The sequence below is a fragment of the Gouania willdenowi genome, chromosome 2 (assembly GCF_900634775.1).
Source record: "Gouania willdenowi chromosome 2, fGouWil2.1, whole genome shotgun sequence".
In the NCBI taxonomy this organism is placed as follows: domain Eukaryota; kingdom Metazoa; phylum Chordata; class Actinopteri; order Blenniiformes; family Gobiesocidae; genus Gouania; species Gouania willdenowi.
This window is the reverse complement of record NC_041045.1, coordinates 2,834,139-2,849,724: the sequence shown is the minus strand read 5'-3', so window position 1 is coordinate 2,849,724 and position 15,586 is coordinate 2,834,139. Positions and strand designations below refer to the sequence as shown.

The 15,586-nt window shown below is 39.3% G+C and overlaps 3 protein-coding genes across 3 annotated transcripts; 2 read left to right on the top strand and 1 right to left on the bottom strand.

Annotated features, from left to right (window-relative positions):
• Positions 1-871: 871 nt before the first annotated feature.
• On the top strand, positions 872-6,286 carry LOC114476327 (zinc finger BED domain-containing protein 1-like). Its single transcript, XM_028467705.1, has 2 exons — positions 872-998; positions 3,558-6,286. The coding sequence occupies exon 2, from the start codon at positions 3,597-3,599 to the stop codon at positions 5,592-5,594; it is 1,998 nt and encodes a 665-aa protein (XP_028323506.1). The 5' UTR covers positions 872-998; positions 3,558-3,596; the 3' UTR covers positions 5,595-6,286.
• On the top strand, positions 881-9,736 carry dhrsx (dehydrogenase/reductase (SDR family) X-linked). Its single transcript, XM_028467738.1, has 7 exons — positions 881-998; positions 6,908-7,015; positions 7,365-7,430; positions 7,903-8,004; positions 8,079-8,286; positions 8,943-9,150; positions 9,436-9,736. Exons 1-7 carry the CDS (start codon positions 899-901, stop codon positions 9,616-9,618), a joined length of 975 nt encoding a protein of 324 aa, XP_028323539.1. The 5' UTR covers positions 881-898; the 3' UTR covers positions 9,619-9,736.
• A 1,760-nt stretch (positions 9,737-11,496) lies between these two features.
• LOC114476329 (ankyrin repeat domain-containing protein SOWAHC-like) lies at positions 11,497-14,324 on the bottom strand. The gene has a single exon (XM_028467722.1). The coding sequence runs from the start codon at positions 14,261-14,263 to the stop codon at positions 12,716-12,718; it is 1,548 nt and encodes a 515-aa protein (XP_028323523.1). The 5' UTR covers positions 14,264-14,324; the 3' UTR covers positions 11,497-12,715.
• Between the last annotated feature and the right edge of the window lie 1,262 nt (positions 14,325-15,586).

The window sequence follows — 15,586 nt, the reverse complement described above, 5'->3', positions numbered from 1 at the left end:
ACCCCTGCTGTAGGACAACAGAACATTCAGTGCTTTAATAGCAACTGTTGTAAGTAATTACAAAGATGCAATTTCTTTAAAACGCTTAGTTTAGTTCAGTTGTGCTGCTTTTATTCATTTTCAGTTTAAAAACATGTATAACATCAGTACTAACGACTCCCTTGAGCACCAGAACAAACTTTATTACGTTAACCCATGTTTTAGAGCAGCGATTCTCAACTGGTGGGTCGGGACCCAAAAGTGGGTCGCGGACCTGTACTGGGTGGGTCGCGGACAGCTGGCCAACAACAAATAAATACTTAACGTTTCAGATTGGACTTGTCTTTTATTTTGAAAGAAACTTTTCTATTGACAGCCATGCTGTGAAATGCATGTCGCACACGGAAATATATAGATTTATTTTTGGGTTCCTACAGCTTCAGTCAAATTGAATTCAACACTTTTTAAGACTTTTTGTCGCCATCAAGAATAATAAAAAAAATTGAATTAAAAAATAAATAAATAAATGTTACAATTTATTTGAAATGAGAGCCTAATTACAATCACAAATTCATTCTTATGTGTTAAAATTTAAGACTTTTGAAACATTGATTTAAGAAATTTTAATGACAATTAAGGCCTTATTTTTAGATTCATTAATTTAATGCCTTTTAAGACTTTTTAAGGATCCACAGTTATTTTTTTAATTAAAAAAAAAAAAAACTAAATTAGGTTGGTTGAATTCTAAAAATAAATTTAAATTTAATGACCGTGGCAAAATGTGGGTCCCAAGGGTGAGACCAGTTGAGAACCCCTGCTTTAGAGTCCACGGAGGGCGGAACCATGTGTATATAAAGCGCCGGTCTTTCAGCGAGCGGGACTTATTTTGCTGAGACACCGTGAGGGCGGAAGCTGCGGGATGTGGCTTCAGGCTGTGCTGTGGCCGCTGCTCAGACTCTACATGTGTGGGATCAAAGTTCTCATCTATCAGATGTTCAACAGGTCCTTCACACTACCAGGTCAGAACACCTACTGCCTGCTTTTACCTGTATGTCAACATTCTCTCTTTTTGAAATATTACATTTATTCTTCTGTTAAAAAAAAAAATGTGCGCACCAAACTCCGTTTAAAAAAGACGCGTTTTTTTTAAAAAACATAAATCTGCATTTTGCCATAGAAAACTGTATCAGATTAAAATTGGATTAGTGAATCCTGTTTTAACCCCTGTCCGGTCAATTCGGCACAAGTATGACAATAAAACAACACAACTTATCAATAACGGTTTATTCTATTCTGCTCAAAACGGCATCTACTGTATTTGTTTAAAGGAATGCGTTCAACAAAAACATTTACATTATAAAGCTTCAAATGGTAAAAAAAAAAATATGGTTAAAATGTTATGCATGTTTTCAGGTTTTTTTTGTTTGTTTTATTTTTTAAAAAAAAAAAAAAAAAGGTTATTACACCGCATAGATGGTAAATTTTATTATAGTAATCACTAATAATGTTAACATTTAGACAAATAACCAATCTGAGCATTTACACAGGAAAGAAAAACTGTTAAATTTGTGTATTTTTGAATTGATTTTGAGATGCTAACTTGTCTGTCATGGCTAAGGATTTCCCGATTGTGCTTTTTAAAACATTTAATTTATTTTACAGAAATATGCACAGTTTCCATATGTAAAATGCATAAAGAGGTAGAGCTTTAACAGTGAGTCCCACGGTGTAAGACTATATATTATTGATTTTTGTCTTGTAACATTTGCTACACATTGAACTACCTGTTTATTGGGCTAATGTGGTGAAAATGTGCGATATTTTCCCAAAACACATGGGTAAGTGTATATTCCATGTTGCTGAACTATTTCATTCTGTGAATTCTGCCCATTTTTCCTAAACCCATGGTATTGGTCCAGATCACTGACTGAATTTTTCAAGTACAGATTAATTTCTATGGATATAAAATTGCAGCAGCTACACTTATTTGAACAGAACTCTACACACTCCATAACTGTATATTTTAGAGTCAAATCATGTGATGGCATAGGGAACAAAGAAGACTCTGTGTGAAAGATTTGTGGTTTATACTCTGGATAATCCATTCAAGAATTCAGCACTCAAGTGCTACACAAAGTTCACATTAAATGTAATCACCATCTCTACAATAGTCCATGTGCTGTCTGAGCAGTGGAGCGTTTACGTGTACGTTTCATTTTATAGAACAAGTAAACTTTATATTTAGTTTCAAATTCTCCCAAATTCAATTTCTGTTTTTATCAGATTTCCCTAATTTCATTTAATTACTGAGATACTAAACATCTCATAATCAAGGCAGAAAAATGCTTAGTAGAGATTAAATAAATTGAAAAATTGTTGTTAAGAAATTGAAACAGTTTGCTCAAATATCTCAAGATTGGCGGGAAAAAATGTGGCATGATGGTAAGCATGCTAGAGCTAACATGAGTTGTAGAATTTACCGTCTTAACCCCTAGTATATGACTAAGACACTAGCAATGTAGAAACAACATAAAAATGCATAGCTCAAAACTTTATATTAGGGATGTAACGATTCACTCAACTCCCGATAAGATTCGATTCACGATTTATTTTACAAAATGGGACTGTAGACAAGTAATGATTGAAAAATATTCCTTTATTTTAGAAAATACTGTACTATTTCCCTTTTATTTTCATTGTCAAAATAATCCCTTGATAAACTATTCAAAACAATGCAATTTAACTAAAAACAAATCTTGAATGAAATAAATAAAGGAATAATACAAATGAAGAAGAAGCCTATTCATTTAAATTCTGGTTCTATAGTAAACAATGCAAAACTGCATAATACTTATTTTTCTTTTTAAAAGTGCAACTGAAAATGTATTTTGTGCCTTAACAACTGGACTGGTCTGCATTGTATTTACGTGAGATATTTGCTTTTACCAGCAGAGGGCGCTGGTAACCCAGTGGTCGGTTGGGATGCAGCTATTCTGTGCAGTGAAGAAGAGATGCTATTGCGAGCACACAGAGCTAATAGAAAAACGTGACTTTTACAGATATTCACGTAATATTACAGATATTCTTTCGGTGTTAAAGGGGTAAGGAATCATTTATGAACATGTTTAAGAGTAGAAGGCGGCCAGAAAGAAAGTAGTAGCAGATTCCGCCCGCCGCCTCAGCATTTGGACAAGAGTCCTCTGCTGTTTAAAAAAAAGTACTGTGATTCAAATTTTCAGAAAATCGATATGAATCGTGATACCTATGAATCGATTTTTAACTGCCTTACGATTAATCGTTACATCCCTACTTTAAATCAATAATAAAACCTGACAAAAATAAACCAAATTAGAAAAACTGAATAAATATCTACAGTAACAATCAACACAGTAATATTAGCATGTAAAAGTTAAAAAACTAAAGCAATCTTAATGGTCGACTTAAAACTTTCCTAAAGTAACCATTTTGCCGGATGGTTAGCGTGGAAAATATTTGTTGACACTAAAGGAAGTGGCTGACCAAACACTGTGCCTCCAATTTTTATCATTCTGTAATGTTTGTTTTACTATCTTTGATAGGTTCTCAGTAAGTGAAGACATCAAGGTGGACCTAAATCAATGGAGGGTAAAAGTTCAGGACCGTCTTGCGCTGGCCTCAATCTGGTGGCCCACCCTCGGGCCAAAAGCAAAGTTTGGAAATACTTTGGTTTTGACACGGATGCTGATGGCTGCATATTGCACTGGAAGCGCATATACTGCCGTGTATGTATGAGCCAAATCGCTTACTCTGGAAACACTTCCAACCTGGCTTACCATCTTGAGAAGAACCATCCTGTGGAGTTCAGCGAGTTCATTAAGAGCAACACAGTTCAGATGCGCGAGGCGTTCTCTACAGCATTTTCCAGAATTAAGACTGAGGCCCCATGTCCTCTAGCACAACAACAATCCCAGGAAACAAACTTTAGGCCACATTTAGACCATGAAAACCAGCATCACAATAATCTGACAATAGCTATCACTAACTTTATCTGTGAGGGGTTGTACCCTGTGTCTGTAGTTGAAGAGCCCACTTTTAAGGTTCTTGTGAGTACTGTAGATCCTAGTTACACTCCCCCAAGCAAAAGCGACATTACTAATAAAATGGTTCCTCAAATGTATTGCCTAACCAGGGATGTTGTTTTCAGCGAGATCTCGGGTGTTGTGAATTGCGGTGTTGCTACTGATCTGTGGCAAAGCCAAACCCAGTCCAGAACCTACATCTCCCTCTTCATACATGTTCTTCATTACAATAACTCAAGAGGCTTCTTCATGATTAACAAGTGTCTTAAAACCTTTGAACTGAAAGATGACACAGCTGAGAACATCACCCGAGCAATGTACAATGCCTTTGTAGAATGGGGGATAACTCATAAAGTCATTGGTGCAACCACTAATGACTCGATGGACATTATGAAAGCTTGCTCCCTACTGGAGCTGTCGGTGCAGATGCCTTGCCTTGGGCACACCATAAACCGTGCAATGGACGAAGCTTTTCAGCTACCACGTGTCGACTGCTTTTTAGGATCTTGCCGCAAACTGGTAGATTATTTTCAAGAATCTGCGATGTTTCTCCTGAGAGAAAAGCAAAGGCAGCATGCTCTGGATCAGTGCTCACTTATCAGTGATAGGGGCAGAACCTGGTTTGCCACACTGGCAATGTTGCAAAGACTGAAGCAACACCAGGTTGCTGTGGATGCTACTCTCTTGGAGAGTTCCAGCAGCCACCAATTCAACTTTGACTGTCCTGACTGGGCCATGTTGGATAGCTTGCTTGAAGTCCTCAAGCCTTTTAAGGCTGTTGTAAACATGATGACCTCGTGCAGATATCCAACCATCAGCATGGTGAAACCTGTGCTTCATATGCTCTTAAGCACTACCCTCAAAAGTAAAGATGGGGACCTTAAAGAAATTAGCATGACCAAGGAGGTCATCTCCAAAGTCTTATCTAGCACCTATTTACAAAATGCTCAACAAACTCAAGAGATTTCCACATTTCTCAACATTGCTGCGTTTTTAGATCCTCGGTACAAGAAGCTGCCATTCCTGAACATGCAAGAACTATCAAAGGTTGAAAGCATAGTCATCGATGAGGCTAAAACAATCCTTGAAAGGCAAATCTCCGAGCAGACATTCTCAAGTGATTTGTCTTTGATGTCTGATGAACCACCCAGGAAAAGACACGCCATGCATAAAGAGCCAACAGAAGATAATCCATTGGCTGCCATTTTTTTTCAGCCAGATTCTGACCAAGGTCAAGAGGGGCTTCATGCTCAAATAGCAGAAGAGCTGAGCAACTACAAGTCACAGAGGGTTCTTGGTCTGAATGAAGACCCATTGCTATGGTGGTCAAGTCACATACTCTTGTTCCCAACTCTTTCGAAGGTGTTGCAAAAGTACTGGTGTGTTCCTTCCACCAGTGTACCGTGCCACCGGCTGTTTAGCTCATCTGGTACAGCTTTGTGTGGGAAAAGAAATAGACTCTCACCAGCTCAGGTAGATCAGCAGGTCTTCCTGTATGAAAACTCTCGAAGCTACTACGACCCTGAACCCTGCGAGGATGAATTCATTAATGTTTGATTGTGTTTTTATCAAGTGTTGAGGCCTATTGGTCAAAGACTTTCCACACATTCACAAAAGCTTTGTATGACCTACTGTTACTCAGTCTACAATTTTTCAATACATGCATGTGACGTATACCATGTTATAATCAGGCCCAAAAGGTTCAGATTGATTTTTTTCATTTAAGACCGTGAATTCAGCATTTTCCGCATTCACGGAATATAGGCGTTCCTACACTTGTCATTAAAGTATGGTTGTTTATTTCTAAATCTTAATACGCTAAGCTACAGTATAGTATGTGTCATAACTCACTTTGTGTAAGGCTAAATGTTATTACTAGGCCAGAATTGTAATTTTTGTGGTATAGGATGAGTTCATTCTGGTTCAGTGCTTTAGTTCTCAGCCAAGAGTACCAAAAGAGCAATGCATCATAGCATGCCAAGTGTGAAAATGCTAAATATACTTTGTTTTCATAATCTTTTTTTTGTCATTAAGATGTATAGCAAAATAGTCACATCAACTAAATGTGGATTACAGGAATGCACACAAGTCCAAGTACACAAAAGTGGAACAATCTCTTTTTTAAGCATTCTGCTAGCAGCTGTAGCTAAATTTACATTTTCACTTTCAATGTGTTTATGCACTGAACACGTCATAATGTATTTGTAAAGTATTGAATGAAACAGTTGTAAATAAACTGGAAAAAATTGTGTCGTCGTCTCCATTTCAGTGAAGATGTTGATAATCTGCATGACTTCTACAAAGCGTTTTATTAAATGAAAGATGCTGTTCGTCTTAGCATTCAACTACTGATTTCAAAGGAATCAGTAGTTGAAGGAATGAATGAATGTGGGCTGTATATATGTCTACATTAACTACAACTATCATCAGGATTTACAATAATTACCAATGGAATTATAAATACAGGCGAGAACAAAGGGTTTATTTATTTATTTTGCTGGGGGTTGTCATCATTTTGTGTTTTTTTTTCCTTCTGTCTTTGTATTTTTGTTATTTCCTATGTTTTTTGTGCATTTTTCTTTTGCGTGCTTTTGGACTCATTTGGTTTTATTTTTTGTCATTTAATATATTTGCTTTCGAGGCGGCACAAAATTATGTGCGACTTAAAACATTCAAACAGCAAAGTCTAAAAAAACACAAATGGCATTAGTAACCAATCCTGCCTCTCAGTTAAGGGTTTTGATTTGCCTTAGTTTGATTTTCTGCTTGAGTATTAGGGTCTTTGAGACTGTATTGAGGACTTTAAACTTTGCCACTGGAAACATTACCCAATTAAATGTTCTCATGTGGTGCTGTCTCTTCCTACACAGTCTTACCCAAGCAAAATGGAAGGGTTGCCATTGTGACTGGGGGCACCAGAGGAATGGGTTTTGAAACTGCGAGACATCTGGCAAGCATCGGCATGCATGTAATCATAGGTAGGATACTGATCCAGCTAATGCCCTTGCACATTTCTTCAACACAGGTATAACTATTTTTATGTTATTTGTCTTGTATGAATGAAGTTAGTCTACTATACTTTTGGAAAGATCTACAGTTTGTGATCAATTGGTCACCGTCATGTTTCAAAGTTTGAAATACAAGCATTTATCTTTGGCAAGTCACTTGACACAACAACCATAGGTGTTTAAAAAATGAATAGTTTTCTATATTAAATCTGACCTGATAGTAAATTGAGGTTAAATGGTTACACAAGGCAGTAGCAGATGTAGGCTACGCGTGAATATAAGATGGATACCTTCCCAAGAAGCCTTTCTGTCATCTCAGCCGGAAATGAAAAAGAAGAGGGAGCTGTAGCAGTGGAAAAGATCAACGAAGGTGGAAAGGGGAAAGGTAAGTGTCCACACTGAGTCTTCAATTAAAAATCTAACATTTTCACTACTTACTTTTCTTAAATCACTCACAGCTCACCCGTGATTTTTCAAAGTTTAAGGAATAGAAGGAGAAGCTTTAGAGGACTGAAGCCTCGTAGGTGTTTAACTTTCTATATCTAATATTAACCAAAAATAAGGCTACAGCTTTGGGAACACTTTGTTCCAGCATAACTTCTTGCCACTGCAGTTGTGGCAAATAGCAATGCATTAACTATGGACAGTTGTAATGAAGGACGCCAAGTCCTGAAACATTGAATGTCACAACAGACATTGTTTTAAAGCCACTATGGGACTCCACATCCCACAATGGAATACACAAAACTTTTCAGAAAATGGTGTGTTTAACTCTTCACAAGACAACATTTTCTTATCAGTTGTAATATTGGGGCATTTGTCCAAGCTGCACTAACACATTTTAATGCCCGTCCCAGCTGAGTTCATCTACTTGGACCTGACGTCCCTCAAGTCCACACGACAGTTCGTCCATACCTTCAAATCCAAAGCTTTGCCTCTCCACGTTCTGGTCAACAACGGTAGGCTACAAAAAACTCAATGTGAAACAAGAGTTGGGTTGAGTTTCTACAGACACTGTTTCTTCATCCTGTAGCTGGGACCATGATGGTTCCTGAGAAGACGACAGAAGATGGCTTTGAGTTTCACTTCTGTCTTAACTATTTGGGCCACTTCCTGTTGACCAACCTGCTTCTGGACCTGCTGAAAAGGTCTGGGAGACAAGGCGGCTGCTCAAGAATCATTAACATGTCGTCGGCCACACATTACGCTGGAGTTGTACACTTGGATGATCTGAACAGGAGGTACAAGACATAAATGGATAACTGTGTCGCTAGGGTCAGAATCAGAATCAGAATCATCTTTTATTCGCCAAGTGTATGTTGTACACACGAGGAATTTGACTCGGTCAACTGTGCTCTCTCCAATAGTGAAAACAAAGGGATCCTCAACCCACATTACAAACAGCTTATACACTATTACTTTATATGTAACTTAGCTGCATAAGCAAGAAAAAACACTTTAAATGCACAGTTTGACAAACGGATGTTGTGACTACGTAAAGTGCTCCAATTACACAACTACATCTAATTTTATGAGGTTATAAGTGTACGGTAACTTCCCTGTTATAAAGTATCTACCTTGTTCAGCTGAAAGGCATGTGTAGATCTGTAGCAAGATGACTGAAAGTGGCATCCAAATGCTGCGCCCACCGTCATTTTTTAAAGGTAGATTTCTTTCCTGGTAAGCGTAACATCAAATTGAGAAGATCATAAGTGAATGCTGATTGGCTAAAATCTCCAAAATGGTAATGCCCCCATGGAAAAAGAGGCGAAAAGTTGATGTGAATTGCTCCAAAGACATTCTTGACACCAATTATTCATCTTTAGACCAATTATCTAAAGTGCATGAATGTGATATGTTAAATACGAAGCTAATCTAAACTTGATCACGTGCCCAGGAAACTATACAGCTCCCACGGTGCCTACGCCCAGAGCAAGGTGGCCCTGGTCCTTTTCACCTACTATCTACAGGAGCAGCTGACGACGGGCGGCTTCAACGTCACTGTTACTGCTGTGGACCCTGGGATGGTGGACACGGCGCTGTACGACAACCTGTGGGCCCTCGCCCGGGCACTCAAAAAACCTGTGGCCAAGATACTGTTTAGGGTAAGACACAGGGGTCAAAAAAAAAAAAAAAAGCCGATACTATGTAAATGGGTGTCGGTATAATTATTTTTTTTTTTATTTAAAGAGTATCATAACACTAGTTTTTATACTGCAATTATTTTAATAAACTTCTTGTAACAAATTGTACCCATCTGCTCCTGTGACTAGCACCCCCTTTTGGACAGAGAATGTAACTACATGATATATGTAGCTGTTGTTCAACTAACAGCTTCAATCACTCAAACTTTCTCATATTTAAGTGTCATTCTCTGTGTGTGTTGGCAGAGCCCCGCAGAAGGTGCATCTATATCCGTCTACGCTGCCGCAGCCTCTGAGATGGAGGGTGTTGGCGGGTGCTACCTGTACAACGGGGAGAAAAAGCAGTCGTCCGACCTGTCCTATGACAGCGACCTGCAGGCGGTGCTGTGGAAGAAGAGTTGCCAGCTCGTAGGACTTCAGGCCACCTGAGATATTCAACCAACCAAAGCCACACAGCCTTAACTCTCATTTCAAGTGGTTCTTATCAAACATTTTGTGTAAGTGTAACTCCTGTGAGTCCAATGAGGTAAAAATAATTTACAGCCATTGAACGTGGACCGTCACAAACTGCTGAAACTTATGTAACACACCTGAAAATGTTTTTATGAAGCATTCAGTATTTTGTTGCACTGATTACTTTAATGTGATGTAGTTTACTTGGGTATTTATAACAATTTGGTCCTTAAAAAAAAAAATAAAAAATAAAAAATCAGTGAAGGACGTGTTAAAACACAACCTCTCCCCTTCTATAATCCAATTATTTGCACAGACCTCTTAAAATATTACTAAAATAAAAATATATTAGTAGTTTTAAACTTATAAATCTAATCCTAATATAAAGCAAAAGAATATATATATACATATATTTGACTTTTTGTTTGGATTTGTTCAAATTAGAGACAGTATTTATTTAGTAAAACAGGGCCACATTTTTAAATGCACACATTCAATACGTACACGTCTACATTTCAAAAGTTAGTTAAAATGTGAAAAAGCTAATATTGCACAAGTTTCATGGCATTAAATGAAAACGAGTTATTTCAAAACACCAACAAAAACTAAGTCACGCATCAAAACCCTAGGAAAAAAAAAAAGCTATGATAAACATTGTATACTCATTTTGTGCACAGTAATGAAATGCAATTAACAAGTTAGCTTAATTTGCCTTTATTTCAAAATGTGATCAAAGACTGTATGTACGTGTTAAAGAATAAAACTGCAGAAAAATGTTGTGGAATGTCAGTAATTTTTTAAAGATAATGTGAGGAGTGAACAGGTGCCAAATGTTATCACTGAGATGGGAACAGAAATATGATGTATGAACTATGTCGAGTCATGACTTGTGTTCAGACAGCAGCCATGGGAAACATTACCCAGAATGCATTGCAAAAAAAAAAAAGGTTTCTTACACTGATGCACCCATTTATAATCTGCCGTGTGAACCTTATATGTACAATGGTGCTCAACTAGAATGGCTTAAGGACCTAAAAAGTTCCCAAAATTTAAGTATCACTACCGCTAATGTATGCTCATCACCAAAACAACCTTTAAAAAACACAGCCTATACAATATATGGGCAATTGGTGGCCCTCAGTGTAATTTTGTATGACTTTCCAAAGTAAATGCACAAAATGACTTCAAAAACGACAACATAAATACACATAATTACTCCAAAAATCATAAAATGAAAAACACAAAAGTATTCTAAGAAACCAAAAAAAATTTACAAATCAACAGAAATACACTAAACAGGAAAATACACAAGATGACTTCAAAACCAACAAGACAGAGGTACACAAAAAGGACATAAAAGTATACAAAAACACGCAAATTTTCTCCAAGACAACAGAAATATCCAAAATTATTAACCAGAACATATTAAATTACAGAAAAATCCCTAAATAGACAAGAAAAACGCACAAAACGACTCCAAAACCAACACAAGACTCCAGAATAACAACAAAAATACACAATGAGAGAAAAACATACACAATGTCAAAATCTGAGGAAGAAAAACAAACTACACTTTACCAAAACTACCAAATAAAGTGTTCTATTAAGAGAAGAGCAGTACTGCCATCTAGTGGATAACACCCTGTATGCATTTCCCACGAATAAGAATAGACACAAAGCTGATGTCTGATGTGGTTACGCTCGGTTTTATATTTAAACACAAAAGCAAACGTCACCATTCTGGAGGTTTGGAAATTAATTAACAACTTCTTTTATGTTTTAGTTGACATAGCGTAGCTGTGCTTCAGGTGAAAAACAGTTAGGAATAAAGAATTGAGTCACTGCACTGTCCAGTTTTGTTTATGCATGTATTTCACAGCTGTTTTCACAAATAAAATCCAGCATTTCATCATAAAAAAAGAAATAGAATAGAAAAAATACAGTAAATGTACAGATTACAAACTGCGCGTCATCATATAACAAAGGCAAGTGGAATACAAAACAGTATAATACAGAAATATTTCATCAGTAACAGGTTATTTGCACATATATAAATTGTCTGCTTGCTTTATAAGTCCATGAATTGTAAACAGCCAAAGTAATTTGACAACTGCAGTGTTTCTCTAGAAGTGTGCTTACAATTAAGCTTTCAGAAAATAAAAATAAAACATTTTGACGGCATAATGATAATGAATACTTGATTACTTCAAGGGTTTAAAACGGACACAACAACGCTGATCAATGACGACGCCGTTTACGATGATGTCATCAGTAGTTACGTGTTTTGGCTCATTGTTGTTGCGTGAATTATACACTCTGGTGTCACTCCCCCATGATCATGTGATCCAGATTACAGAGCCAAGAAGCTTTAGTGACAGCTGGGAGCGGGAGAAAATCAGTAGTGCCACGACCTATGCTGATTGGCTTATCATTCAACGACAGGTGAAATCAATAACATTTATTGGCAGCAAGTGAACATGATCGCGCTTAAAGCAAAAATAATTTCATTTATAATAATAAACTTTATTCCTATTGCACTTTTCAAAAGACATAAGTTAGACTCTCCAATAAAAAGTTATTTTAAAAAATTGTCAACTGCCAGTCATCCTCAAAGGTGATTGCTTTGATGCAACCCTACGAGTTATTTCATAAGATGATCTCATTTGATGCTTTCCTGTTTAGTGAACTTGTAGCGCTACAGCAAAGCAATCACCTCCGAGGATGACTGGCAGTTGACAGTCAAAACATGCCAGGAGATAAACATTTCCTGAATAAACGAAACCCATACATATATATTAAAAAAAAAGACAACAAATTAACTTGCTGGAATATGGACAAATTCCAATTTTTAAAAGAGGACCAATAATGACTGAAAATGACAAAAATGTAACAATTTTCATGTAACAAATGAAAGCCCATCTCATTGTGCCCTTTAAAAAACCAACTGTCACAACTTGTTAATGCTGGTGGAAAATTTGACCCACACCATAAAAAAATATCGCTTGTACTCATTTATCCAAGTAGTTTGTACTTTGATCCTGAAAAAGTCCCAACATGAGTAACTAGCTACACGTCACCCAAACCAATGCGTCTTGGGTCGAGACAAAAACGAGTGCCTCTTTGCCCTCTCGCCTTCTTTTTTCTCTCCAAACGAGGTGCTATGGACCAATTGCGACGTCCTCTGTCGAATCCTCTGAAACTTGGGCTTCATTATGCTGAGAGATGACTTCCTCCTCAGGAGAACCTCCCTGGGTCCACCTTCCCTGTCTGCAGGAACACAGTCCTCTGAGTTGAGCATCCAGGTAGGTTTCAGGTTGGCCTGGAGGATCTGGGCCAACTTCCAACGAGGGGTATCTTTGTGGTGCGAGTCGTCGGTTTCTTGGGTTTCGTACGCTCCAACGATATCTCGTATGTCCAGGCTGGCGCTATTGGTGAGGTACTGGCAGGCCTTCTTTCCGCTGTAGTCTCTGATCTCCACATCAGCGTTGAAGGCACCGACCAATAGCTTCACCACTTCCATGTGGCCGTGCATGGCGGCGATGTGCAGCGGCGTGTAGCCCGTGTTGGAGCGGACGTCGACGCTGATTGGAACGTGATGCTGTTTGGCGAAGTTCACGATCATGGCGATGAGTTCAGGTTTGCCGTGCTTGGCGGCCCAGTGCAGGCAGGTGAACCCGGTGACGAAGTCCTTTCTCAAGACAAGACTCGGTTCAGTGACCAAGAGGCGTTGCAGACTGCTCCACTCGCTATCCGAGGAGCACAACATCCACTCGTGTTCCACTGGGTCCAGGGTCACCAAGGTCCTGTCCTCCTCCAAGGTGGAGGACACCAATGAGGAGACGTCGCTGTCACACCTGGTGAGACGCTTCACATCAGCAGAGCTATTCATCATTACCTCGATGAAGTGTTTGCGGCTTTCCCTGGGGGAGATTCTCCCGCTGCCAGACAAATGGTCTGTGTCAAGGCAAACCTCATTGATATTCTCTTCGTCTTCACCTGGTTCTGAGATGACAATCTCAAAGGTTCCTCTGGGGAACCCTGACACACTGCCTGACCCTGTAGTCCCAGCATTGCTGAGCCCTGTGGATCCAGTGGCTGCAGGTTGGGGCATGTTGAACACAGTTCCATCATCAGGGAGTGGCGACGCCTGGATAACTGTGATTTGTGGAATGACGCGTGGCTTGCCTTGTCTGCAACTTCCTATGTTCCCCATTTGGGTTCGGTTGTCGTCCACTTTACTCTGCTCGTTCCGGTTCTCGGGAAGTTGGAGGAAAACATGCGGAACACACCTCTGTCTGTCACTTCCGGTCTCTGACACAGGTGGTGGTGGTGTTACGTCACTACCTGCGCTCTCCGCCTGTTCTGTAGAAACGTGCTCCGTCTCAGGTGCCGTTTCACAAAGAGGATTAATTAGAAACTTTTTCCTCAGACACACATATTTCGTCCCACTCTTTACAAAAGCGACACGGTCCACGCAGCTTTTAAACTGTGCCCGAACTGCCGCCCTGAGCTCTGGCTCCGCAGGAAAAACAGTTTTAAAGTGCTCGAGTAGAACAGAACTCATCACTTTACCTCCGTTCATCCTCAGAAAGTCCACTATGTGCTCCTCGGTGAACTCCATGACTGCTCCCGGGTGTAGTGAGTCAAAAGTGGAGCAGGTAACGGGTGAAGACCTGTTAAACTGTTGCTCAACACAGAGCTGGACGAACTAGAGTTGCTCCCGCTGCTGATGACACTGGGAAGAGCTGCTCTCAACTACAGCTCTAGGTCCATCTGTCGCCATAGCAACCCGCTGTTAGAACCCAGCTCACTGGGCCAAACCGCAATTAGGGAGGAGTTGTAGATGTGGCTACAATTATCTTTTTTTTTTTTAATTATTATTATTTCAGTTTTAATAACTATATTTAAACTATACAGATTAGAATGAGCATGAATGCGACAGTATTTGACTCTTCTGTGTTTCTTGTGCCTAATTGTTGACATATCTCTGGTCATCCGCTTGGCTACTTTTGGCATTTTGTCCCCAGCACAGCAACACGCTTTCCTGTCTCGACGCAACAGTTGAAAGCTTTCAGGGCCTGCCTGGCGCATCTCAAACCGGGAAAAAATGTTCGATTCAGATTATGTCTCCGGATATTCGGGCTGATGGCATCTGCCATCCTCGGAATGTGTCTCGGTCGCCTCCACATCAGAGAATTCCAGCTGTGGGTGGCATCACGCGGGCTGAATCCCTGGACAAGCCAGAGTGTGTCGCAAACTGGCGACCCCCGGCTTTCCTGACGCACGGTGTGCCGGTGGGCACCACGGATGCCAGCCTGACGGACTGGGGTGGGGTGCACGGGGGCAGATCTGAACCTCCAGTGCGGGCGTTCTCCCTCTGTGTGTCAGTGACACACAAGTTATGTAGCCTGTAACATTAGCCTTTATTTTGTTATATACTGTGCCACATATGTTGCTGCTCAGTTTCACTATTTTGTAGATCTACAGATGTTCTCTGTGGTGCTTGTTAGAATAACTCAGTGCTTATGATGTTACTGGGAGGCTAGCATTTAGTTTTTGAAAATATTCTTTTAATTTTAAGACGGACAGAATTTCCTACTTGTTCTCTTTTTTGTCTTGATACAATGAAACTTAACGAAGCTTTTTTTTGTTTTCCCACTCAAAATATAGACTAATTTGAATAAATTCAGTTGCCATCAGCTTGCTTTGTGTAGTTTGCAAGCAGTTCACAAAAAGATCCTTTAAGTCACTTGTGTCAAACTCATGGCCCAGGGGCCAAATCCGACCCTTTGGCACATCCAATTCGGCCCGCAGGGGAACGTAAAAATGACAGAGAAAACATGAATCATTGTGAGAATGAAACTCAACATTTGCAGGTGCTCGCAGTTTCCCCGGCGCTTATATCACGATTGCAGTCACTTTTAATGTTAAACAGTAGGAAAAA